Raw genomic sequence first — 27,709 nt, forward strand, 5'->3', positions numbered from 1 at the left:
AATACAGAGAGAGAGTTAGTGAGAGGGATAGACAGGGACAGACAGACAGGAATGGAGAGAGATGAGAAGCATCAATCATCAGTTTTTCGTTGCAACACCTTAGTTGTTCATTGATTTCTTTCTCATATGTGCCTTGACCGTGGGCCTTCAGCAGACTGAGTAACCCCTTGCTGGAGCCATCGACCTTGGGGTCAAGCTGGTGAGCTCTTGCTCAAACCAGATGAGCCCACACTCAAGCTGGTGACCTCGAAGTCTCGAACCTGGGTCCTCTGCGTCCCAGTCCGACGCTCTATCCACTGCGCCACCACCTGGTCAGGCAGGAATTAATTTCTTTCTTTTTTTTTTTTCTGAAGCTGGAAATGGGGAGAGACAGTCAGACTCCCGCATGCACCCGACCGGGATCCACCCGGCACGCCCACCAGGGGCGACGCTCTGCCCCTCCGGGGAGTCGCTCTGTCGCAACCAGAGCCACTCTAGCGCCTGGGGCAGAGGCCAAGGAGCCATCCCCAGCACCCGGGCCATCTTTGCTCCAATGGAGCCTTGGCTGCAGGAGGGGAAGAGAGAGACGGAGAGGAAGAAGGGGGGGGTGGAGAAGCAAATGGGCGCTTCTCCTATGTGCCCTGGCCGGGAATCGAACCCGGGTCCCCCGCACGCCAGGCCAACACTCTACCACTGAGCCAACAGGCCAGGGCCTGATTGCTGAACTCTTGACAGTGATCCCTGAACACAAGGCTTCCCCCTTATGTGTCCTCAGTGTTTCATGACATCAGACCTGTAGCTAAAGCTTCACACACACTCCACGAAAATGTCACACTTGTCCTTGAATCTGTCCTCCACTGGTTAAGAAGTTCTGCTTTCCAGCTAAAGCCTCGTCCACAGCAACCGCACTTCTAAGGATTCCCACCCGAGTAAGTCCTCTGGTGTCTCCTGAGGGCTAACTTATAACTAAATCCTCGTCCACACTCAGGGCAAATAAAGGGCTTCTCCTTGGAGTGAGTCCTCTGGTGTGCTTTGAGGGTTGACTTCCAACGAAATCCTCGTCCACACTCCAAGCACACGAAGGGTTTCTCCTATGAGTGAGTCAACTGATGTTTCCTGAGTTTTGAATTAATATGAAATCCTCGTCCACAATCTAGGCACATGAATGGCTTCTCCCCCGAGTGAGTCATTTGGTGTGTCTTGAGGTCTCTGAAAAAAATATTCTCGTCCACATTCCAGGCACACATAGGGTTTCTATCCCAAGGGAGTCATCTGGTGATTCCTGAGGGCTGACTTATAATCAAATCCGCTTCTGCACTCTGGGCACATGAAGGGCTTCTCCCCTAAATGATTCCTCTGGTGTCTCCTGAGAAATGTCTTATCACTAAATCCTCGTCCACACTGCAGGCACACAAAGGGCTTCTCCCCTGAGTGAGTCAGTTGATGTCTCCTGAGCTCTGATTTATAAGCATATGCTCTTCCGCACTAGAAACACACAAAGGACTTCACCCCCGAGTCACTCCGCTGGTGTGACATTTGATTTATCACCAAATCTTTTGCCACTCATCACACAGGAAAGCCTTCTCTGTGAATGAGTGTGCCCCTGGGTGTCTGAGGAGGTGTGACTTAAGTGTGAAGCCTCACCCACACTGGCTGCAAATGTAGGGCTTCTTACCTGAGAGGGTCACCTGGTTTGTAATAACTTTTGATTCCAGGCTGCAGTCTGGTTCATATTCGCTACAGCTTACATATCCAGATCTTGGGGTTTCTAATTCCTTCCTCCCCTCGTCTGTCTGCACAGGAGTTACCCCTTGGGCTGAGCTGGGCTCTATTTCTAGCATCGCATGACCTTCTCTGGAAGGTTCTCAGGGTGGGCTGTGGAATGCACCTGAGGTTTCCCCCTCCTCCGTCCTCACAAACGAAAGTCTCAAGCCATCTTCTCTGCCTTCACCTTCTGTGTTTTCTCTCCAGCAACTCTGAGAAAAAGATGTCCGCTCCTGATGCCACAGGACCGATTCCCCCAGATAGAAGTCACACATGTCCAAGCACATAAGAAGCACCTGCTGGCTGGACAGTGGCTCCCGGTAGAAATCCAAAAGTTGGCAGGAGCAGGGGTCCGTTTCTGGCTTTGATTCTGCTGGAGAAAGAAAGTTTGGTCACAGAAGCCCCAACAGGACTGCAGGGCTGTCCCTCCTGGTCTCTGGAAAACTAGTGCCCTCCTGCCACACCTGTTATTAATCATATGTGTACAATGTCATTTGTTTCCACCAATGATTTCTTTAGGTTCTGTTTTTACACAGTCCCTTTTCTATGTCAAAATGGGGAACCATCCCAGAAACATCTTCTACATGTCACTCAGACTGGGAGCTATTTAGGTAAGCAATCTGCCCTGTAAATACCTTCAATACCACCAGCTGTTCCTTTCTACTAAGTCAGCCAAGCCATGACACTCCCAGTGATGCCGTTTACACTTCTGTTGTACTTGGAGACTGTTGTACAGTCTCTATGACCTATGTAGAAATCTGCTTCATGACTTTACTAATCACACACACACACACACACACACACACACACACACACACACACACACACAAAAGACTGAATACATAAGAAGTTACTTAATCAGGAGGGCTTCCAAACAGAAGAAACGGTACATTACACAGTCATTGAACAGAGTGTATAAGAATTGAATCTACCTGACCAGGCGGTGGCGCAGTGGATAGAGCATTGGACTGGGATGCAGAGGATCCAGGTTCGAGACCCCGAGGTCGACAGATTGAGTGCGGGATCATCTGGTTTGAGCAAAAAGCTCACCAGCTTAACCCAAGGTTGCTGGCTCCAGCAAGGGGTTACTCGGTCTCCTGAAGGCCCGCGGTCAAGGCACATATGAGAAAGCAATCAATGAACAACTAAGGTGTCGCAATGAAAAACTAATCATTGATGCTTCTCATCTCTCTCTGTTCCTGTCTGTCTGTCCCTGTCTATCCCTCTCTCTGGAAAAAAAAAGAATTGAATCTGAATTTCAGATTGCCCATCTGCAAACAAATACTGAGAATAATTAATTTCTAAGTACTAAGTTTTCTATTAAGTACTGTGGCTTCTGCCATGGACAAGAAAGACACGGTCCATGTTTCAGGATTCTGGTAACCTGCGCCCAGACCAACGCAATCACACTGACATCACACTTGGCAACAGGATTTATTTGGGCCAATGGAGATTGATGAAAAGTTACTGCCACGTTGACACACATTTTTAGAAGCCACACTGTGGTTTCCTGATTATTGTCTTTCCCCTTCTTCTCCAAGAATCCCACATCCAGAGAGAGTTGGGTCCTTTCCCCTGGATTTCAGGACCGACAATGCAGTTTAAGAGTCAATACACGACATGAACATTTGGACCTGGCCTGTCTGCTCAGTGGTAGAGCATGGCCTAGCATGTAGGTGTCCCAGGTTTGATTCCAGGTACTGCGGATGGCTTCACCGCCTCACCATAGGCACAGAAATATATCTGTTGCCAAGCAACAAAGCAATACCCCAAGTGGGCAGAGCATTGCTGGGCAGAGGACTTGCGGGTGGATTCTAGTTGGGGCCCGTGTGGGAGTCCTTCTCTCTGATTCCCTCCTATTCACTTCAGAAATAATTAAAAAAAATTTTTTTTAATATTTTGATTAAGTGTTGAAATAATATTTTGATAGTGTTGAAATAATATTTTGATAGATTTGATAACATAGGATTGTTAATTTCACTCATTTACGTCAAACTTTTTAAAAATGTAGTTACTAGAAAATTTAAAATTATCTCTGTGCCTCACATTGTATTTGCACAGCACAGCACTGACCTAGAAAAAGGGGTGGGAACAACAGAGCTTGTGACCTATTTAATCCACCCCTCTCTCTTTGTACAGTCGACAACCTCAGGATGACTTTCAAATTGTGAAAGAGTCAGAAACCAGTCAAAAGAATAATAGTTCATGACACATAAAAACAATATGAAATTCAAACTTTGTTTGTCCACAGAAAAAGTCCTACGGGGACACAATGACACTCATTCATCCACGTGCCGTCCTGGCTACTTTAGCACAACAGGGAGAGAGTGCAGAGAAGTTAGAGATCGCATCACTCACAGAACACGAAAAATAGCTATCTTCTGGCCCTTTACAGAAAAAATGGGCAACAGCTGACTCAGAGTAATGTTGCAGTCGAAGGTATTTATCAAACTAAAATTAAAGAATCAAAATAAGTTTCCAAAAAAAAACTGAAAGAAACAGCTTATGAAACTCTAACCTCGGCCTGACCTGTGGTGGCGCAGTGGATAAAGCGTCGACCTGGAAATGCTGAGGTCGCCGGTTCGAAACCCTGGGCTTGCCTGGTCAAGGCACATATGGGAGTTGATGCTTCCAGCTCCTCCCCTCCTTCTCTACCTCTGTCTCTCTCTCCTTTCTGTCTCTCCTCTTCAAAATGAATAAATAAAATTTAAAAAAAAAAAAAAAATTGGGAAAAAGTGAAAAAAAAAAAAAAAAAGAAACTCTACCCTCTGACGGTTGCAGAAGGCGTTTCTCACTACTCTGCCACGTGCAAACTGCACTTCCAGTCCCACCGGCCTCCTTACAGTCCTTACCCTGCAGGGACATCCCTTCCTTGAGGCCTTAGCGCCAACACGTCTCCACCTGAAATCACCTTGACCCGGACACAGAGAGTCTATCTCCCTCACCACATTACATCTTTGGTCACATGTTACCTCCTCATTGATCTTAAATTCAGCCCTCCACCCTGCACACTTGATACTCAATTATCCTGCTTCATATGATCATTATTTTTGACTAGGAAGTGCTTATCACTGTCTAACATACCATCCTATCCCTGCACAGGAAGCTTGTTCCTTATCTGTCTCAATACATTGGGAAAAGTAAGACCCCACGGGCAGGGGCTGCTATTCCTTCACTTCTGTGTGGCTCTAAGTGTCTAGAACACCTTCTGGCCCACGGTAGGGGGTCCATCACGCTACGGCAGTAAGGAAGGACAGAACACAGCCTCACCCAGCGAGAGCAGGTTCCTGATGTTCTCCAGCATCACTTCCTTGTACAGCCTCCTCTGTGCAGGGTTCAGCCTCCTCCATTCCATCTTTGTGAAGACCACGGAAACATCACTAGATGTGATCAGTACCTATTAACAAGTAATCTGTTAATGAAAAGCAAGTCACCATCAATTTTCCAGGCACAATGCATAAATTTTGTGGCCCTTGTCAATCTGGATCTACAAAAATTGATCTACTTCTTTCCCTAGTACACAGTTCTATGCACTCAATTCTTCTGGCCATAACGATGGCTTTGTATTAAAACCCATGTGGTGACCTGTGGTGGCGCAGTGGATAAAGTGTCAACCTGGAAATGCTGAGGTCGCCGGTTCGAAACCCTGGGCTTGCCTGGTCAAGGCACATATGGGAGTTGATGCTTCCTGCTCCTCCCCCCTTCTCTCTCTCTCTCTCTCTCTCTCTCTCCTTTCTAAAATGAATAAAAAAACAAAAACAAATGAAAATAAAACCCATGTGGTGCAGAGCCAATGTAAACACCCATTCCTGGGCCCTAGACATTTATGATTTCCTTGGAGAAGTGATTTCTGAATCAATCTGAAACCTGGCCTGACCCGGCAGGCTCACAGTGGATAGAGCATCAGACTTGGACACAGAGAACCAAGGTTTGAATCCCAGATATCACCATTTGAGCGTGGGCTCATCCAGCTGGAACCTGAACTCAACAGCATGAGTGTGGGGGCTGCAGCTTGAGTGTGGGTTCATAGATATGACTCCACGGTCAGGGGGTTGAGTCCATGGTCACTGGCTTGAGCTAGGGGTCACTCCCTCTGCTGTAGCTCCCATCTCAAAGCACAAGTGTGAAAGAATGACTGAACACTAAGGTGCTAAAATGCAGAATTCATCCTTTTCATCTCTCTCCCTTCCTGTCTAACCCTATTGGTCCTTCTTTCAGACTCTCTCTCTATCTGTGTCAAAAAAAAAAAAAAAGGTGAAACCTGAAACAGTGTTCAAAAACATGACCGTGAGGATACACTATGGAGGAATTTTGAGACAGAGGAGTTATAGATGAGTAGAAAAGATTCATTCTAAATTGAACACCATGGTGTATGACACAGGCATGAACTATGTAATGCTGTTTGCTTTTTCTCTTCCCCAGAAAAGAGAATATCCAGTTTGCTGATTCTCTGGAAAATGAGCCAGCATTTCAAAAAAAAAATGAAGTAAAAACTGTAACCCCAACTCAACAGTGTTTTTGGTTTTCCCTCCTTTTCTTGGAGCGAGTCAGTGCAGTTGGAAGGCAGACCTAGGGGAAGAACACAGCTCTGAGGGTGCAGGCCTCCCAGAATGCCCCGGGGAGCAGCTCCTCGGAGCCCAGGACAGAGGGAGCAGTCCCTTTACTCAGCTGGGGTCACTACAGTGCTCTCAGCTAAGCCCGGAGCCTTACTCCTCCTCCTCACCTCTCCAGACTCTCAACAACTCTCACCTCTAGCTTCATGATGTAGGGTCAGATTCTTCATGGTCTCCACATCTTTCCTGTTCTCCTCTTGGTCCTGCTCTCCCAAGGCCGAAGGATCAGCAAATGTCACAGCCCTGGGGTCAGGCATGTTGTTTACCCTGAAATTTTACCACCCGGCCAGGTAGACCTATATTTTATTGCAAAGCAGATTTCTGCTCCTGCCCCAGGTCACTTCACAAAACCGTCCTTGTGAAACCCACCAAGTTTCCACGAAGCCAGCACCTGCGGGTGGAGCAGCAACGTGACGTGTCCACACTCCTTACTGTACAAATCAGGCACTGCAGGTCCTGAGAGCTCCCACCCCAACCGCATCCCCACTCACTCACCGACTTGGGACATACTCAGCCCCACGCAAACAAGCCTCAAAACCCAGAACTCTGTATTCACAATCAGTCCGGGGTTCCCACAACCATTCACACACACATGACCCTTGCCAAAAGCAGGGGCCTATATGGTCGGCTCTGCACCCCCAACAACACAGGGAACGCCTGTCTGTTTAGCTCTGGCTGCACTCCCGTGCCTGCTGCGGGGTAACCCACAAGGTACAGAACCAGACCCCAAATCGATTAGGAATTTGGAGGAGCTTTTTTTCTCTGGCTGGCGGTCTGACCGCTGCAGGGGAGGGGGCAGGGACAACACACAACCCCGAGCTCAAGGGGAGAGGTGTATTTAAAGGCAAAAACCTGGTCTGACCTGTGGTGGCGCAGTGGATCAAATGTCGACCCGGAATGCTGAGGTTGCTGGTTCAAAACCCTGGGCGTGCCCGGTCAAGACACATATGGGAGTTAATGCTTCCTGCTCCTCCCCTCCTTCTCTCTCTCTCTCTCTCTTTCTCTCTCTCTCTCTCTTTCTCTCTTCTCTAAAATGAATAAATAAATAAAAATAATTTAAAAAAAAAATAAAGGCGAAAACCACAAGGTTACAGTTGTTTCGGAACGTTTGTACAGTATCTTGTAAAAGTCCACACTGTTCTAAAGATAACAAACTGTCTTCCTGCAATGTCTGCAAGGCTGACCCACAAAGAACACACCCTGGCTCTGTTAGCAAGATTAGATCTGCTCAGGCTGCTAGAATTTTCTACTTGCAACTGTAGCTACAAACTACAGTGTGTCCGTAAAGTCGTGGTGCACATCTGACCGGTCACAGGAAAGCAACAGACGACGATAGAAATGTGAAATCTGCACCAAATAAAAGGAAAACTCTCCCAGTTTCATACCTATTCAGTGCAGTTCGATGTGGGCTCACGCACAGATTTTTTAGGGCTCCTTAGGTAGCTATCCCGTATAGCCTCTACAGACTCATCACTGACTGATGTCTTACCAGAACGGGGTTTCTCCACCAAACTGCCAATTTCCTTCAACTGCTTATCCCACGGAGTAAAGTTATTCCTATGTGGTGGCGCTTCGTTATAAACGCGCCGACATTCACGTTGCACTCTGGTCACGGCTTTGAATTTAGCAAAAGCCACAGAACACACTGTCGGGAGCCGATCCACTAATGCTGGCTAACTAGGTCACAGCAGAAGAAGATCCACAACTGCTGGCTGACAAAGTCACAGCAAAAGAAGATAGAGTCACCGCAGTAAGACCAACAGCTGCGGGTTGACAAAGTCACCGCAAGGAAAGGCACAACGACACTTCCCCCTTTAATCTTTTGAATTAATCTGGCCTTATATCCCCCCTTTTTCTGGGTGTGTGCTATTATTTGTGGCACAGGGATAATAGTACCGTACTTTCCCTGTAGATTTGTAATAATTTCTTTGGAAATGAGACAGAAGGTGTAAGTTCCACAGAAAAGCCTGTAAGCCCCTTGATCTGGGCTCATAAACATAAGAGGCTAGCCATGATATCCCTCATAAAGGGTTAAGTTTGTAGGAGAATTTCTTATTAATCATGTTAGAAAGAATATAGTTAGAACTTAGCTAGTATATAAATATAGTAAATAAATAAAGTTTAACTAGACATTAGAATCTTAGGTCAAGTGTAGTGGAGTAGCCTGTTGCATGGCCTTGGATAGGAGTGCAGCTGGCTAGTAAAGAATGTTTTGTTAAAGACTTGTTTTGTCACTGAAGGCAGTTACTGGGTTTTCTCAGTAAAACATTCTCATGAGATTTTTGTATTTTCCAAGAATAGGAGAGGTATGTAGTGGGATTCATAGCAGCAATAGCAGCTAATGCCTTCTGATATTATGTTGCTACTAGCTATCTTGCAGGTGCACTCTATGTATCGTTAAGTAAAAATTACTCTTTATACTATGTCAGTTTCTTAATAGCAAGCCTTTTGTAGTCTTGTGAGAAAAGAATTAGGACACTACATGAACTCAAGGCTATTTGCCTGAGCAAGCGGTGGTCCTCTGCTAGTCCTTGATGATTTCGTCTGCTATCTCTTTCTGTGCCCTTGACTCACAACAAGAGTAAAATAGAGTTATTAATTAGTACTAATCTTTTAGAAGTTTGTACCAATATTACTATTGTATAACTGTACTTTAAATAACTTACCACCTGACTTGTAGCTTAGATATGAATTAACTGTTATCTAAAAATATGTAACCATAGTGAAACTAAAACAATGATGTATTCAAAATACCATGTGATTGTAACTTAGTGTGTGTGCATAAAAAGTAATGTTAGACCAGCCATTGAGAGAGATGCCTGGCAGTAAATGCTAACTAGAGAATAAAGAGAAAGAAAAGAATTCGGCTCTCTCACTCGATTTTCGCCGACGCCGTCTCCTCCTGTGGGACCCCTGGATCCCCCCCCCGGGGCTGGACCCCGGCAACACACTAAACTTTCCTCTGTACCGTCCACATCTGGACTGGCATGGCCATGGGCTGCTCCACTGTATACACGGTGTTACGTCATCATCTGCGCATGCGCACATGCTGCCACATTATCCTACAGAAACTGGGAGGGTTTTCCTTTTATTTGGTGCAGATTTCACATTTCTGTCGTCTTTTGTGGCTTTCCTGTGACCGGTCAAAAGTGCACCATGACTTAATGGACACACTGTATTTCCTCTTAAGCACTGAGCTAAATTGGATCAGGGGTCCTTAGCATGGGCTGGCACCCCAGCACAGTGCCCAGAGCCCAACTGAACCTTGTGGATACAGCCCTGCAGCCACTTCCTTATGTGAATTGTACAGTCCAGAATCATCTCAATTCCTCCAAAATATGATATGAGAGTTCCTGCTCACTAGCTCCAGCGGGAGAGAGAAGGACCCCTGTAGCGCCCCCAAATCAGATACTCCGGTCAAGCTGAGTCTCATTCCCAATTCCCCGCCGGAAAATGCACATCTGGTTTTGCGATCTGGCTCTAAAAATGAAACCTGATGAACTCGCCGGACTAGCTACTTCACACCAGCCTCACTCCACCCGGATCCAATCCACCAGCTCCCACAACAGCTGAACCCTACTTGCAGCCTCTCTCATCTCTCCTTCCAGCACGGTAGTCACCCCCGTAGTCCGCGATCACCAGAACCAGCAGCAGAGGTTCACGTGATCTCCATGCTCATCCGCGAAAGAACTACAATTCCCGGAATCCCTGGAGGCATCGCCTCCCATTGGCCGCAACACAACGACCTCTAAACTACGAGTATAAAACATCTAAATAGTGTATACAGTAGTGGCACCCAACACGTTTTTCAAATTTTCAATTCATTGATTTTAGAAAGAGAGAGAGTGGAGTCAGAAAGACAAAGAGAGAGAGAGAAACTTGGATTTTTCATTCCACTAACTTCTGCATTGATTGGTTGATTCTTGTATATACCCTGACTGGGGACTGAAACCGCAATCTTGGCACATTCCCTGATGATACTCTAACCAACTGAACAAACAGGCCAGCTCGACCGATCTCATCCTAAATTACCTAAGTATATATAAAGAAACAATAATTCCGGGTAGTAGTCCGTTCAATCGGAAAGACTACAGTTCCCAGAAGGATCTGCGGCAGCATCTCCTGAGGTTTTTACCCTCGAGACCATTTCTCACCCGGTTCAATGTGCAGAAAGCATTTTCTGTTTCTGAGTCCAGGTGGTCTACCGAGCAGGCTGTGAGGCTGTTCTCCCCTTTTGCATGTCTTTCCCTTCCCGTGACCCAGCTAAACTCACTGCGTTTAAGGTGCATTACACACACACCTCCTTACGTGAGCGCTTCTAAGTGTGGCTCCGTGCTACTGGCCCGCCCCTGCGGGCACCCCACGTTACTAGCAGGAAAACCACCGAGGGAAGGCAAAGGCATCACCCCACTGTGGATGCTGTACACTTGATTTCCTCTCTCCAAGTCAGCTGGTGGCAGAGAAATGCAGGACGGCTTAACAACAGAGTGCAGGACACGATGTGAAAACTGAAATGTGACGTGGGGAAGCCATGTTCCCGCAAATTATAATGAAGCTCCTCTCTCCTACCCCTCCTTCCACGTGATAGAGCGGCATGAAGTGTTTCCTGAGATGGACAGGGAAGCTCTAAGGAGGGTCTAAGCACCGAGGTGACTGGACCTGGACTTTGCCCACAGCTCCATCCTCATCCCTGGCTTCCCTCCTACTCCAGTAGACAGTTCCACCCTCCTAGACCTCGCATTTCCTCCTCGAAATAAACTCCTCTCTCTCCACCCTTGCCCCATGTTTACTTAGTGGACTCAGCCTCCCTGAGGTGTAGGCTCCGATTTCTTTGCCTCCAGGAAGTCTCCTCTGGCCTCATTGTCTGACATGAATATCCTTGATCCCCAGAGAACATTTCCCGGAGCTCTTACCATTCTATTCCGCCCTCCTAGTCTGTTCAGAGCTGTCACTTAGGAGACTGGGATCTTTCTGAGGAATGCACCATCTACTGTGGCACTGCTGCATTTTATGTCCGGAACAATTCTTCTCTCAGCTTCTTAGGTCAATCTGCTATCACCTGAATTTATTTCCAGTTCACGTGTAGATTTCAGTGAGAGCCTAACTTAGGTTCTTTCCCTGGATATCTTGAATAAATTAATACTCCTGAAAGTTGAATACAGAACTTTTGTGTGTATATGCATGTGTGCATTTTTCTGTAAGGACAATTTACTCTTTTTGATAGTCTCAAAAAAACTTTATTATTGTTACAGAGACAAAGAGAGAGACAGATAGGGACAGACAGACAGGAAGAGAGAGATGAGAAGCATCAATTCTTCATTCCCACACCTCAGTCGTTCCATTCTTTTCTGGTATGTGGAACTCTCAAATTGGGATATTTGTGCCCAGAAGGAGGAGGAATAGGAAAGGGTGTGGCCAAACACCAGACCATTGGACCAAGAAACAACAGCTGGGGTATGTCGAAGCTGTCTTGGACAAATTAGTAGAATGATCTGTCTAAGAAGGACTCGTAAATTGGAGAGCTGAGATGACTTGTCATTGAAGCTGTATTCATGGGTGTTTATAGTAGCTGAGAGTCCCAAAGCAATGTTTCATGATGGGAGGAGAGGTCATAGTTAAGGGATCTGCACTTAGAATATGGAAGTCTAAAGAGAGTGTCACCAATAAAGGGTCCATGAAAATGCAGGACTTCACCAGACCATCAAGAAACAATGATGTCTTGATGAGGATGAGAGCTATTCAGCAGAGACCTGAGAAGAGATTGGGAGAAAAAAAAAAAACCCAGGGAATGAAGCTATTGGTCAAATAAGTTTGTAAATATGATATATATGTTTGCTCACTTATAGTTTGAATTGGGTGTGGGGGACAAGGTGGAAGCAGGCAGGGTCGTTATTGCCGAAAGTTGAGTTTTGTTTTGTTTTGTTTTCGAAGGCTGAGTTTTAAGACTAAGCTTTTTCCCCACACCCTTGACTATTGCGTAATAGCGGGTGGTGCACTCTCATGAGGAATCCCATTATGCCTCAGATAAGTGACTTTGTATCAGAGACTCCCTTGATTGTATATTGGATTAAAGGTTTGGATTTCTACACTATAAAACGGGGCAAACCAGGAGCTTGCTCTCTCTCCGTTCCTGAGATTCGCTTTAGAGAGGAGAAAAGGGTAGAGAAAGGCCACGTGGGACAAGGTAGAGAAAGGATAACAGAAAAGGCCACGTAGAAGGTAGGAGGAGCAGCTAAGATGGCGGAGTGCTGAAGGAGAAGCCAGTTTGTGCAGAGGGAAGGAGATGGGGAACAGAGGTTGTAAAGCCAGTCGTCATGGCTGCCACTATCAAAGCAGCCTGGCCCATGCAGGTTCGCATTGGATTCGGACAGTTGGTAAAGAAACAAGGGAGCCAAGAACTGATAGGCTGTCATCTTTAATTCTAGCTTGCACCCGGCGGGCAAGTAAAAACACACACTGGGCTCCAAAACCCACTCACATTCAGTGCTCACAAAGCTACTGACTTATCCGAGTTTCCTAGAATCAAAGGTTTCTAGCTCACCAGACTTATTCACCTCTGTTCCCCATCTCCTTCCTTCTCCCTGTACAAACTCTGCACTAACTCTCTTCTCACTCAACACTCCGCCATCTTGGCTGCTTCTCCTGGCCTCCTCCACGTGGCCTCCTTCTGCTCTCTTCTCTGCTCTCTCCTCTAATGATAATCTCAGGAACCAAGAGCAAGCTCCCGTTCTGCCCCTATTTTATAGTGTAGAAATCCAAACCTTTAATCCAATATACAAAATAGGGAAGTCTCTAATACAAAGTCACTTTCTGAGGCATGATAGGATTGTACCACCCCACATCAAAAAGGGTGGGAAAGGCTTAATCCCAAAACCAAGCTCCAGGCTACAAGGATCCTGCTTGCCCACAGCCTGCCCCCAACACACATTAATATCACCTGGGCGACGGCCTCCTCGTGGGCAGCGCCATCCTCAACAAAGTGAGCATAATACACTTTATCTACCCAACAGAGGTGAATAAGGCTGGTGAGGTACAAACCTTTGATTCTAGGAAACTCGGATAAGTCAGTGGCCTTGGGAGCCCTGAATGCAAAGGAAAGTGTTTTCCCACCGTGTGTATTTCTTGCCCACCGGATGCAAGCTATGATTAAGGCAATGGCCCACCAGTTCTTGGCTCCGTTGTTTCATTACCATTTGTCCAAATCAAACCCGAACCTACACAGGCCAGGCAGCTGTGATGGTGGCCGTGGATACTGGCCATACAGGAGCCTTTACAGCAGCCAATGGGAGTCATCATTTAAGAGAAGCAGCCATTCAGTCCTAGGTGACCAGAGACACCCCTCCCCTCTGGAACCTCGATCATCCACTCCACACAAAGGTTCAGATTCCCCAGCAAATCTACTAGATTTATTTAAAACTTATTTCTTCTTCAAGAGTTGGATTTAGCCCTGGCCGGTTGGCTCAGCGGTAGAGCATCGGCCTGGCGTGCGGGGGGGACCCGGGTTCGATTCCCAGCCAGGACACATAGGAGAAGCGCCCATCTGCTTCTCCACCCCTCCCCCTCTCCTTCCTCTCTGTCTCTCTCTTCCCCTCCCGCAGCCAAGGCTCCATTGGAGCAAAGATGGCCCGGGTGCTGGGGATGGCTCCTTGGCCTCTGCCCCAGGCGCTAGAGTGGCTCTGGTCACGGCAGAGCGACACCCTGGAGGGGCAGAGCATCGCCCCCTGGTGGGCAGAGCGTCGCCCCATGGTGGGCAGAGCGTCGCCCCCTGGTGGGCAGAGCGTCGCCCCTGGTGAGCGTGCCGGGTGGATCCCGGTCGGGCGCATGCGGGAGTCTGTCTGACTGTCTCTCCCTGTTTCCAGCTTCAGAAAAATACAAAAAAAAAAAAAAAAAAAGAAGAGTTGGATTTAGGCAGTGTTGGGTAGATAAAATATATTATGCTTACTTTGTTAAAGATGGTGCTGCCCACATGGAAGCCTGTTGCCCAGGTGATCACTTGTGATGTGTGTGATTACATTAATGTGTGTTGGGGGTGGGCTGCAGGCGGGCAGGATACTTATATCTTGGAGCTTGGTTATAGGACTAAGCCTTTCCCACCCTTTTTGATGTGGGGTGGTGCACTCTCATGAGGAATCCCATCATGCCTCAGATAAGTGACTTTGTATCAGAGACTTCCCTATTTGTATATTGGATTAAAGGGGTCCCTAGGATTAAAATTAGAGAGGAGAGCAGAGACAGGCCACATGGAGGAGGCTAGGAGAAGCAGCCAAGATGGTGGAGTGCTGAGTGAGAAGCCAGTTTGTGCAGAGTTTGTGCAGGGAGAAGGAAGGAGATGGGGAACAGAGGTGAATAAGACTGGTGAACTAGAAACCTTTGATTCTAGGAAACTCGGATAAGTCAGTAGCTTTGTGAGCACTGAATGAGTGGGTTTTGGAGCCCAGTGTGTGTTTTACTTGCCCACCAGGTGCAAGCTAGGATTAAAGATGATAATGGCCCACCAGTTTTTGGCTGCGTTCTTTCTTTACTGACTGTCCGAATCCAATGAGAACCTGCATGGGCCAGGCGGCTGTGACGGTGGCCGTGGCTACTGGCTTTACATGCAAGAAACTTGGGCTATGAATGTGAATTATTTTCCAGATGCATGTGTGAGTAAGGGGCACAGACTGAGCTAAAAAAAAAAACAAAAAAAAAAAACAAAACATTACTGAAACAGGACAGGAAAATATTTGGAAAAATTGTGTATGAAAATTGTAAAGCCAGTGGCCAATGCCATGGCCATGCAGATGCAGGTTCACAATGGATTCCTGCAGCAGGCAAAGGAATATTGGAGACAGGAAATGGTGGGTGTCAGTCAAATAAGTTTGTAAATATGATATGTATGTTTGTTCGCTTATACATTGCATGAGGTGTGAGAGATAGGCTGTAAACTGGCAAAGTCATTATAGCCTAAGGCTTAGTTTTAACAGTAAGCCTTTTCCACCCTTTTAATCCTAAAATCTTCTCAACACTAAGCTTTTCCCCACACCCTTGACTGTTGCATGATGTGGGGTGGTGCACTCTTATGAGGAATCCCATTTTTGCCTCAGATAAGTGGCTTTGTATAAGAGACTTTCTTTTTGCATACTCTCTGTTCCTGAAATTAGTATTGGAGAGAGAGGTAGCCAAGTGGCGGAGTGCTGAAGAAGCCAGTTTGTGCAGAGAGAAGGAGATGGGGAACAGAGGTGAATAAGGTTGGTGAGGTAAAAACCTTTGATTCTAGGAATACGTGAATGAATCAGTGGCTTTGGGAGCCCTTAATGGAAAGGGAAGTGTTTTCCCCACTGTGTGTATTTCTTGCCCACTGGGTGCAAGTTAGGATTAAAGGTAATGGCCCACCAGCTCATGGCTTCCTTGTTTCATTACTGTCTGTCCGAATCAAATGCCAACCTGCATGAGCCAGGCAGCTGTGATGGTGGCCGCGGCTACTGGCTTTACCATGGGCCATTCTGTTTCTTACTCTTATAACGCAAGTCAAACAGGCAGAAAAGGCCGCTTCCCTCTCACTCAAGGCTCCCAAGCCCAGACTCATTCTCAGGCTTTACAGGAGCCCTGAGCCCTCACAAGTCAGAGCAAGGCTCCCAAGCACCTCAACACTCCCTCTCTCCCTATGAACTCCCTGCAAAAACAGGCTGGGGGATAAAACCATTCTCCAGTAAAGAATACGAAACAATTGTCCCTCCCAAGCAGGGAGGCAAAACACAGTTTGTAATTTGCTGCCCTGAGGACAAGCACCTGCAGCCTTCCTTACACTAGACACACAGGGTAGTGCCCCAGTACAAAGGAGCAAACCTACAATATTTACCCAACAAAAATATAACAGTGGTCATTCTTACGTGACATCAATGAAATCTTTTATCTCTTTATTCCAATTATAAAAAGTGAAAAAATAAAGACATGTCTATTGAGTACCTAGTGACATCGTCACTCTCTATACAGAGTGGGGAAGGGTATAGGACTTTTGAGAGCTCCTCAAAGGTGACTCATAACAGAGGTAGTTATTCACAGGAATAAGAATGTCCTGTTGGAAGCTTGAGAAGACACAACAGGATAAACTCCACCCACATCTGTCTTCTCCCTGAGTGTCCCCTGTAGCACTGTGAGGTATGACTGATTGCTAAGGTATCACAAGTCCCTTCCTGGCCACCTAAAGTTTATCCTAACTTACTGTAGTAATGCAGCCCAATCAGAACTACCAGCATCCAGAGTCCTGGGGGGGGGGGGGGGGGGGGGGGCGCAAAAGCAAACCTACTCAAGACAGAAACTGATTGCAAGAGGAAGAGGAGCCCAGTTTCTCACAGTTTTTATTGAGCAAAGAACAAAACAACTTTACAATAACAAAAGCAACAGGATTACAAAAGAGGAAGATCAGCAGATGAGAAGAAATAATGAATGAATATGGGCCTTTTTGCTAAGGTGAATTAAGGGCTAGTATGGGTCAGAACATTATTTTTCTTTTGCTAATTAACAAGCACAAAGGAAGAGAAAATCTAGAACCTCTAGCCTAGTTTTCTAAAGCCCCTTCAGGAGCATTTCTGTGTCTGCACAAAGGTCACTCACACACACAGTGTCGGTGTTGCATCCAAAACACATTCACTCAGGACTGTTAACTAATGTTTCCCAATCAGGTCATACAGGGTTCCAAGTTAGATGGCTGGTTGCCTACAAAGCAGCTGTTCTATGATGCATCCTGAGGTGAGCTTTTCCCTAATCTGTGCCCATTCATCTCACACACATAGAACGTATACGCTGGAATTTGTGAGAGGTGGTATACAGTCAGAGCTGTGACTATTCTCCTTATACACTTAAGATGTCTCCTGAGAGTGGAGTCCCTGGAGAAACAATGGATGGAGAATTGAGTGGTTTATTGGTGAATGAGTGCTGGAATGGGCAGAGGAAGAAGCTGACCTGCAATGTGTTCACAGCTGAGATCTCATGGGCACTCCTGACCCAGGATGACCGTCTGAACCAAACAAAGTCAAGAGGTGAGGTTTTGTCTGCCCATCTCAATTACTCATGGGCAGGAGTCACGCTGTGTGAAGGGGCCATTCCCTGTGGCTGACAGCAGGTCCTACAGAAGAATTCATCACCATACCCATCAGCAGCAGTTATCACCAGCTGCAGGATCCTGGGTCCTGATAAGGTGATCTGAGCAGAGCTCCACAGGATCCCCACTGAAAAATCTTTTCTGAGCACGAAAACAAGAACACATGATCACAGGATCCCTGTCCAAAATCCCTGCAAACACATGGCCCCTCCCTGAGTACGCCATCATGTGCCTGCCTGTTGGTTACTGGCTGTTCTGTAACTGTTCAATGTGTGCTAACACCTCACCCACAGTCCTTGCACACACGCTTCTTCTCTAAGTGCATCCTCCTTGTGCAATGGGAGCTGACTTACGGCTAGAGCTACCTGCATGCTGCATGCATGCAACTCCTCTGGTAAATGTGTCCTTGGTGCCTGATGACAGGCAACACATCTCTGCAAGTTCAATTACTATACACACACACAGGGAGACAGTCGGGTGTCTTTCTGATGTAAGATGAGGTCTCACTGATTGCTGACGTCTTGATCATGATCCCTGCATACACAAGGCTTCCCCCTCCATGTGTCCACAGCTGTCTGATGACATCAGACTTGTAGCTAAAACTTCACTCAAACTCCATGAAAATGTTATGCTTTTCCTCGATTGTGTCCTCTGCTGATTAAGAATTTCTACTTTCTAGCTAAAGCCTCATCCACAGCAACCGCACTTCTAAGGATTCCCTCCCGAACAAGTCCTCTGGTGTCTCCTGAAGACTAACAGATAACAAAATCCTCGTCCACACTCTGGGCACATGAAGGGCTTCTCCCCCGAGTGAGTTCTCTGGTGTTTCCTGAAGGCTAACTTATAACAAAATCCTTGTCCACACTCTCGGCACATGAACGGCTTCTTCTCCAAGTGAGTCCTCTGGTGTTTCCTGAAGGCTAACTTACAACCAAATCCTCGTCCACACTCTGGGCACATGAAGGGGTTCTCCCCCAAGTGAGTATTCTGGTGTCTACTGAGGGATAACTTATAAGCAAATCCTCGTCCGCACTCTGGGCACATGAAAGGCTTCTCCCCCAAATGAGTCCTCTGGTGTCTCCGTAGCTGTCCATTATCACGAAAACCTCGTCCACACTCTGGGCACAAAAATGGCTTCTCCCCTGAATGAACCATCTGGTGCTCCCTGAGTTTTGACTTAAAAAGAAATCCTCGTCCACACTCTATGCACAAGAAGGGCTTCTCCACCGAGTGAGTCATCTGGTGTATCCTAAGGACAGACCTATAAATATATCCCCGTCCACACTCTGTGCACATGAAGGGCTTCTCTCCCGAGTGAGTCTTCTGGTGCTCCCTGAGTTTTGACTTAAAAAAAAATCCTCGTCCACACTCTGGGCACACAAAGGATTTCTCCCCCGAGTGAGTTCTCTGGTGTCTCCGTAGCTGTCCGTTATCACGAAATCCTCTTCCGCACTCTAGGCACACAAAGGGCTTCTCCCCGGAGTGAGTCCTCTGGTGTGTCCTAAGCGCTGACCTAAAAATATATCCTTTTCCACACTCTGGGCACATAAAAGGCTTCTCCCCCGAGTGAGTCATACGGTGTGCCTTGAGTATTGAAATAGTAAGAAATCCTCGTCCACACTCTGGGCACACGAAGGGCTTCTCCCCCGAGTGAGTCATTTGGTGTATATTGAGTTTTGTCCTAGTGATAAATCCTCGTCCACATTGTAGGCACACGAAGGGCTTCTCCCCTGAGTGAGTCAGTTGATGTCTCCTGAGCTCTGACTTATAATCATATGCTCTTCCACACTCAAGACACACAAAGGGCTTCACCCTCGAGTTAGTCCACTGGTGTACCGTGACATCTGATTTATCACCAAATGTTTTGCCACATTCATCACACAGGAAAGGCCTCTCTGTGGATGAGGGCGCCCCTGGGAGTCTGAGGAGGTGTGATGGACGTGTGAAGCCTCGCCCACACTGGTTGCAAACGTAGGGCATCTCCCCTGAGAGGGTCACCTGGTTTGTCATAACGTTTGATTCCAGGCTGCAGTCTGATTCGTTTTCGCTACAGCTCACAGATCGGGACCTCGGGGTTTCTAATGCCTTTCTCCCTTTTTTTGTCTGCACAGTGGTGACCCTTTGGGCTGAGCTGGGCTCTATTTCTAGCACCGCATGACCTTTCCTAGAATGTCCCCTGGGTGGGCTGCGGAATGTGCCTGAGGTTTCCCCCTCCTTTGTCGGAACAAACAAAAGTCTCAAGCCATCTTCTCTGCGTCCACCATATGTGTTTTCTCTCCAGGATCGTTGAGAAAAAGATGTCCAGCCCTGATGCCACAGGCCCGAATCCCCCGGATGGAAGTCACACATGTCCGAGCACATGGGAAGCACCTGCTGGCTGGGCAGCGGCTCCCGAGGGAAGGCCGAAAGGTGGAAAAAATGAGGGTCCGTTTCTGGCTTTGATTCTGCTGGAGAAAAAAAAGTTCAGTCAGAGAAGCCCCAACAGGCTGCAGGGAGTCCCAAATGGTCTCAGGAAAACCAGTGCCCTCCTGACACACCTGTTATTAATCATATGTGTACAATGTCATTTGTTTCCACCAATGATTTCTTTAGGTTTCGTTTCTACACAGTCCCTTTTCTTCATACTCCAGTGAAACCATCCCAGAAACATCTTCTACATGTCACTCAGACTGGGAACCTTCTAGGTAAGCAACCTGTCCTGTAAATACCTTCAATAAATCAGCTCTTTCTTTCTAGGTCAACCAAGCCATGACACTCCATGATTCTCCCACTGAAGCCCAGTTTACACTTCCTGTGTACTTGGAGGCGACAGTGTCTGTGACCTATGTGGAAATCTCCTTCATGACTTTACTTATTACCAAAAAATAAAAAGACTGAACACAGAAAAAGTTACTTAATCAGGAGGGTTTCCAAACACAGGAAACGGTGCATTACGCAGGGGTTGAACACAGTGTTAAAGAAATGAACCTGAATTTCAGGATGCCCATCTGCAAACAAATACTTAGAAATAATATCTAAGTGCTAAGATCTCTATGAAGTAATGTGACTTCTGCCATGGACAAAAAAAGATACGGCCCATGGTTTCAGGACTCCGGAACCCTGCGCCTAGACCAATCTCATCACACTAACATCCCACTTCTCAACAGCATTTCCACGGGCCAGTGGAGATTGGTGAAGAATTAGTGCTACTTTGAAACACATTTGTAAAAGCCACAATGTGGTTTCCTCATTGCTACTCTTCCCCTACATTTTAAGAATACCAGACCCAGCCTGACCAGGTGCTGCTGCAATGGATAGAGTGTCAGACTGGGACACGGAGGACCTAGATTCGAAACCCCGAGATTGCCAACTTCAGCGTGGGTTTATGGGGTTTGAGCAAGGTTCACCAGCTTGATTTCAAAGTCACAGATTTGCACAAAAGGTCACTCTGCTGTAGTCCCCAACTCAAGGCATATATGAGGAAGCAGTAATGAGACATTAGGTGCTGCAATAAAGAATTGATGTTTCTTATTTCTCTCCCTTCCAATCTGTCTTTTTCTATCTGTACTTCTCTCTGTCTCTGTCACAAAAAAAAAGAAAAAGAGAATAGCAGACCAAGTCAGAGGTAGAACTTTTGCCAAGATTCCAGAACAGACAGAGCTTAACAAGAGGCAATACATGAAATGAACATTGGGTCCTGAATTGTCGGCTCAGTGGTAGACCGTCCGCTTACCATGTAGGTGTCCAGGGTGTGATTCCTGGTCAGGGCAACAGGAGAGGCAACCATCTGCTTCTCCTCCTCTCCCATCCACCTTCTCTCTGCCTATCTCTCTCTCTTTACCCCTTCCAGCCATGACTCAGTTAGAGAAAGATAAACTCAGAAGCCAAGGATGACTCCATGGCCTTGCCTCAGGCATTAATATAGCTCTGTTGCCAAGCAACAAAGCAATGGCCGCAGGTGGGCACAGCTTCCTGCAGGAGAAGCCTTGTGGGTGGATCCCTCTCAGGACCCCTGCGGGAGTATTTCTGTTTGGCTCTGTGGATCTCACTTAAAAATACTTTAAAAAGTTATTGTTTTATATATTTATTTTATTTATTTATTTATTTATTTATTTTACAGAGACAGAGAGTGAGTCAAAGAGAGAGATAGACAGGGACAGACAGACAGGAACGGAAAGAGATGAGAAGCATCATCATTAGTTTTTCGTTGCGTGTTGCAAAACCTTAGTAGTTCATTGATTGCTTTCTCATATGTGCCTTGACCATGGGGCTACAGCAGACTGAGTAACCCCTTGCTGAAGCCAGCGACCTTGGGTTCAAGCTGGTGGGCTTTTGCTCAAACCAGATGAGCCTGCGCTCAAGCTGGCGACCTCGGGGTCTCGAACCTGGGTCCTCTGCATCCCAGTCCTACGCTCTATCCACTGCACCACCGCCTGGTCAGGCTGGGGGACCTCTGCTTGCGGGCAGCAGCAGAAAGCCCATCATCTCAGCACTTTCCCTTAACCGAGTCACTTTGCTTTTTCATATTCTTCTGGCGGGCGAGCTCACGGTGGTTACAGCGGGTCAGGACGACGCCAGCGGCTCAGGCCTGCCTGTCTCGTTCCCTCGTCCACTCCGACGTTACACACCCCGCCCCTTTCTCTCAGCATCTGTTTTATATTTTGATTACATTTTGAAATAATATTTTGATAGATTAGATGACAAAATATTTATTAATCTCATCCAGGTATGTTTACTTTATTAAAACATGTAGTTACCACAAAATTTAAAATTATCCCTATGGCTCACATGATATTTGCACTGAAGAGCACAGATCTAGAACCATCTGTGAAAAAAATAGAGCTTCTGACCTAATATTTAATCCTCCCCTCTGTTTCTTGAAATGTCCATAAGCTCAGGATGGTTTTTACATTGTAAAGAGAGAAAAACAAACCAAAAGAATAATAGTCCATGACAAATAAAAACGATGGGAAATTCGTCTTTTGGTTTCCAGACAGAAAGTGTTAGAGGGACACAATGATACTCATTCATCTACATACCGTCCTGGCTACTTCAGCGTGACAGAGAGAGAGTTCAGAGCGGTTAGAGATTGCATCGCCCACAAAACACCTAAATTAGCTATCCTCTGGCCCTTTATAGAAAAAGTGGCCAATGGCTGACTCAGGGTAATGTTGCAATTAAAAATATTTATCCACCTAGCATTAAAGAATCAATGTACTTTTCTAAATGAAAGAGAAAAAAACTAGCTCATGAAACGCAAACCTCCAATGGTTAGAGAAGGCATTTCTCACTACTCTGCCACGTGCAGAGGGCACTTCCAGTCCCACCGGACTCCTTACAGTCCTTACCCTGCAGGGACATCCCTTCCTTAATGCCTTAGCGCCAACACGTCTCCAACTGAAATGCTCTTGCCTTAGACACACAGAGCCTAACTCCATCACCACATTACGTCTTTGGTCAAATGTTACCTACTCATTGATTTTAAATTCAGCCCTCCACCCTGTCACACTCGATACTCCTTTATCCTGCTTCATTTAATCATTATTTTTTACTAGAAAGTGCTTAGTAACATCTAACGTACCATCCTATCCCTGCATGGGAAGCTCCCTCTTTCTTATTTGTCTCAACACATTGGGAAAAGAAAGTCCCCATGGGTAGGGGCTGCTATTCCCTCACTTCTGTGTGGCTCTAAGTGTCTAGAACATTTTCTGTTCCACGGTAGGGGGTCCATCCCGCTACCGCAGTAAGGAAGGACAGAACACAGCCTCACCCAGCGAGAGCAGGTTCCTGATGTTCTCCAGCATCACTTCCTTGTACAGGCTCCTCTGCGCAGGGCTCAGCCTCCTCCATTCCGCCTTTGTGAAAACCACGGCCACATCCCTGAACGTGATCGGTACCTATTAACAAGCAATTTGTTAATGAAGAGCAAGTCACCATCAATTTTCTAAACACAATGCATAAATTTTGTGGCACTGGGGGGTCTAGATCTACAAAACTTGGCCCAGTTCTTTCCCTAGTACACAGTTCTATATTCCAAATTCTTCTGGCCATGACTATGGCTTTGAATTAAAGACAAAGGGGTGAAGAGATGACACATACACCCATTCCTGGACCCTAGACATTTATGATTTCCTTAGAGGAGATTTGTGAATCAATTTGAAACTTGGCCTGACCAGGCAGGCTCACACTGGATAGAGCATCAGACTGGGATGCAGTGTACCCAGGTTTGAATCCCCGATATCACCATCTTGCGTGCGGGCTCATCCAGCTGGAACATGGACTCAAGAGCATGAGTGTGGGGTCACTGGCTTCAGCGTGGGTTCATAATATTACCCCATGGTCACTGGCTTCTGTCTAATATCACTGGCTTGAATAGGAGTCACTCCCTGTGCTGCAGCTCCCATCTCAAACACAAGCGTGAAAGTAATGATTAAAGAGTAAGGTTGCTGCAATGAAGAATTCATGCTTTTTCAGCTCTGTCCCTTCCTGTCTGTCCCTATCGGTCCCTCTTTCATGCTCTGTGTCAAAAAAAAAAAAAAAATTGAAGCCTGAAACAGTGTTTGTTCAGGAAGGTAACCTTGAGGATGCACCATTCTGAGGAATTTTGAGATGGAAGAGTTAGAGATGGGCAGAAAAGTTTTATTTTAAAAGGACTTGCTGTCCACAGCGTATATTTCAACACACAACTCGTAACCCATAAAGAAAGAGTGAATGTTCAGTCCAGGGAGACTGTATAACTCAACAGAGAACTGAAAAGCTGTTTTCATTTTACATAACAGGAAAATTTATTTAGACTTTCTCGCAGTCTTATATTTGTAGGTTCTTTCTTTCTTTCACACCCTGTATCTCTCCCCAGGAGATTAAAAGTGAAACTTTGAGCCTGACCAGGCGGTGGCGCAGTGGATAGAGGGTCGGACTGGGATGCCGAGGACCCAGGTTCGAGACCCCGAGGTTGCCAACTTGAGCGCGGGCTCATTTGGTTTGAGCAAAAAGCTCACCAGTTTGGACCCAAGGTCGCTGCTCGAGCAAGGGGTCACTCGGTCTGCTGAAGGCCCGCGGTCAAGGCACATATGAGAAAGCAATCAATGAACAACTAAGGTGTCGCAACGAAAAACTGATGATTGATGCTTCTCATCTCTCTCCGTTCCTGTCTGTCTGTCCCTATCTATCCTTCTCTCTGAATCTCACTCTGTCTCTGTAAAAAATAAATAAATAAACAAAACCAAAAAAAAAGTGAAACTCTGAGGCAACTCTGGAGACCAACCCCGCTCCCTCCTCAGGCTGTGGCTCTCCTCATTGTTCATGTTTTCTGACTCATCCTGGCGAGTTCAATAAAGACTACTGCCCCCAAATATGTGGCTCATCAGCAGGAGACGCCTGGACATGCACAAACACGCTGACCCTCCCCCTCCAGAAATGACTATTCTTTTAGCAAGGCTCAATTGGCCGTTCTGCCTGATCTACTTATGTAACCTGAGGGAGAATAAAAAAAAACAAAAAACAATCAAAGCACGAATGAGCTACACAACATCACCAGACCACAAAACCAGTCTGAGTCCTATAAAAAGCTAGTTAAAACAATAGACTAAGACAGAAAGAAAAAAAAAAAAGAATTTTAAGTATGTACAAATCTCACCAAACCCTGGAAGAACACATAATCAGACCAGGAAGCTTCAGCCAGGACTGCAAAATGGGCCTCCCACTGGGTGCATTTAAGAGGAAGGGTCCGAGAGAACTACCCATTCGGGAGTGTCTGAGACCCTACACATTCTTATGGAAAAAGTTTGGCTGGGGGATATTTCATGAGGACCCTTCCTTCATAGCCTCTAAGAACAAAAAAGATCACCTCATTCAGAATATTTAACTAGGCAAACAAGCAAGTGATTAAGAACATCCTTCCCAGTTTAGGGGAAACAACAGCAGGACCTCTCAACCCAGAGTAAAAAACTCAGTCTTTCCTGCAAAAATTCCTTTTTTTGTGAACTATTCTGTTCATGTTCTTTGAGTTCAAATTCACGTATTTTTAAAATACTGTTCCTCCACACTATGCTCTGCTTCTCCCCTTGTTCAAAGATATCAATAGTAAAAAAGTAAAAAGATGTCCGCTGCAAAATACAGTAACTTGAGCCTGACCAGGCGGTGGCGCAGTGGATAGAGCATCGGACTGGGATGCCGAGGACCCAGGTTCGAGACCCCGAGGTCGCCAACTTGAGCGCGGGCTCATCTGGTTGAGCAAAAGCTCACCAGCTTGGACCCAAGGTCGCTGGCTCAAGCAAGGGGTTACTTGGTCTGCTGAATGCCCGCAGTCAAGACACATTATGAGAAAGCAATCAATGAACAACTAAGGTGTCGCAACGAAAAACTGATGATTGATGCTTCTCATCTCTCTGTTCCTGTCTGTCCCTGTCTATTCCTCTCTCTGACTCTTAAAAAAAAAAAAAAAAAAGACAATAACTTTACCTAGTGTGATGTGAAATAAAATCAAATAGTAAATTTAAATTTTTTAATAACGTTTTTCAAAACTATCCCTTATATTTTGCACTTTTCAGGGCTCTACTAATCTTGGGTAGATTTTCCAACAATGAAAATAAAACACAAATGCAGGAGTCATTTCATACTGACCAACACGGTGCCTGAAAGAGGAATGAACGTCTATTGTTGATTGCTTTTTCCATTCTCAAAAAAAGAGACTATCCAGTTTGGCTACTCTCTGGAAAATGAGCCAGCATTTCATAATAAAAAAATGAAAAAAATGTAACCCCAACTCACCAGTGTTTTGGGCTTTCCCTCCTTTTCTTGGAGCGAGTCAGTGCAGCTGGAAGGCAGACCTAGGGGAAGAACAAAGCTCTGAGGGTGCAGGCCTCTCAGAATGCCCCGGGGAGCAGCTCCTCGGAGCCCAGGACAGTGGGAGCAGTCCCTTGACTCAGCTGGGGTCACTACAGTGCTCTCAGCTAAGCCTAGAGCCTTACTCCTCCTCCTCACCTCTCCAGACTCTCAACAACTCTCACCTTTAGCCACATGATTTAGGGTCAGATTCTTCATGGTCTCCATGTCTTCTTTGTTCTCCTCCCGGTCCTGCTCTCCCAGGGCTGAAGGATCAGACAATGTCACAACCCCAGGGTCAGACATCTGTTGGCCCTGAAATCCTACCACCTGGCCAGGTAGACATTGTTTTATCAACAAGATTGACTTCTGCTCCTGCTCACTTTACGAACTGTTTTTGTGAAAGCCCCCGTGTTTCCACGAAGCCAGCACCTGCGGGTGGAGCAGCAATGTGACGTTTCCACACTCCTTACTGTACAAATCAGGCACTGCAGGTTCTGAGAGCTCCCACCCCAACCGTATCCCCACTCACTCACCGACTTGGGCCAGAGTCAGCCCCACACAAACAAGCCCCAAAACCCAGAACTCCATATTCACAATCAGTCCGGGGTTCCCACAACCATTCACACACGCATGACCCAAGTAGGTGTCCCCTTGGCAAAAGCAGGGGGGGGGGGCTATGTGGTCGGCTCTGTACCCCCACCCACCACAGGGATTGTCTATTTAGCTCTGGCTGAACTTCTGTGCCCAGAGCCCAAATAAACCTCGGAGAAGCACGCCTACAGCCACCTCCCTATGTGAATTGTATGGCCCAGAATCAGTCCAATTCCTCCAAAAAATGATGAGCCTGACCAGAGGTGGCGCGGTGGATAGGGCGTCAGACTGGGGCGCGGAGGACCCAGATTTGAAACTAGAAGGTTGCCAGCTTGAGCGCGGGCTCATCTGGTTTGAGCAAAGCTCACCAAATTAGACCCAAGGTCGCTGGCTAGAACAAGGGGGCACTGGGTCTGCTTTAACCCCAAGGTCAAGGCACCTATGAGAAAGCAGTCAATGAACAACTAAGGTGCCGCAGCAAAAACCTGATGATTCTCATCTCTCTCCCTTCCTGAACGTCTGTCCCTGTTTATCCCTCTCTCTGACTCTCTCTCTGTCTGTGTCACACACACACAAAAAATTATATGAAAATTCTTGCTCACCCGCTCCAGCGAGAGAAGGAAGGACCCCGGTAGGACCCGCAACTCACGTCTTCTAGCAAGCTAAATCTCATCCCATTTCCCTGCCACTAAATACACGTCTGGGGCCCCGTCTCTGCTCCAAAACTTCCCGCACTTCCCGTTTCATCTACTGCACACCAGGCCTCACTCATCCCGGTCCAACCAAGCTCCCAGCACGGCTCCTAACCCTACTCACCGCCTCTCTCATCCCTCCTTCAAGCGCGGTACACGATCCGGGAAAGCCACGCTTATTGGAA

At 46.7% G+C, this 27,709-nt stretch overlaps 1 protein-coding gene across 1 annotated transcript; it reads right to left on the bottom strand.

The window, feature by feature from the left end:
* Nucleotides 1-265: 265 nt before the first annotated feature.
* Nucleotides 266-27,709, bottom strand: LOC136405154 (zinc finger protein 343-like). Its single transcript, XM_066384236.1, has 6 exons — nt 27,649-27,709; nt 26,424-26,670; nt 26,185-26,243; nt 5,014-5,140; nt 1,931-2,116; nt 266-1,188 (listed from the first exon to the last, which is right to left on the bottom strand). Exons 2-6 carry the CDS (start codon nt 26,542-26,544, stop codon nt 1,166-1,168), a joined length of 516 nt encoding a protein of 171 aa, XP_066240333.1. The 5' UTR covers nt 26,545-26,670; nt 27,649-27,709; the 3' UTR covers nt 266-1,165.

The sequence above is a fragment of the Saccopteryx leptura genome, chromosome 5 (genome assembly GCF_036850995.1).
Source record: "Saccopteryx leptura isolate mSacLep1 chromosome 5, mSacLep1_pri_phased_curated, whole genome shotgun sequence".
Lineage (NCBI taxonomy): Eukaryota > Metazoa > Chordata > Mammalia > Chiroptera > Emballonuridae > Saccopteryx > Saccopteryx leptura.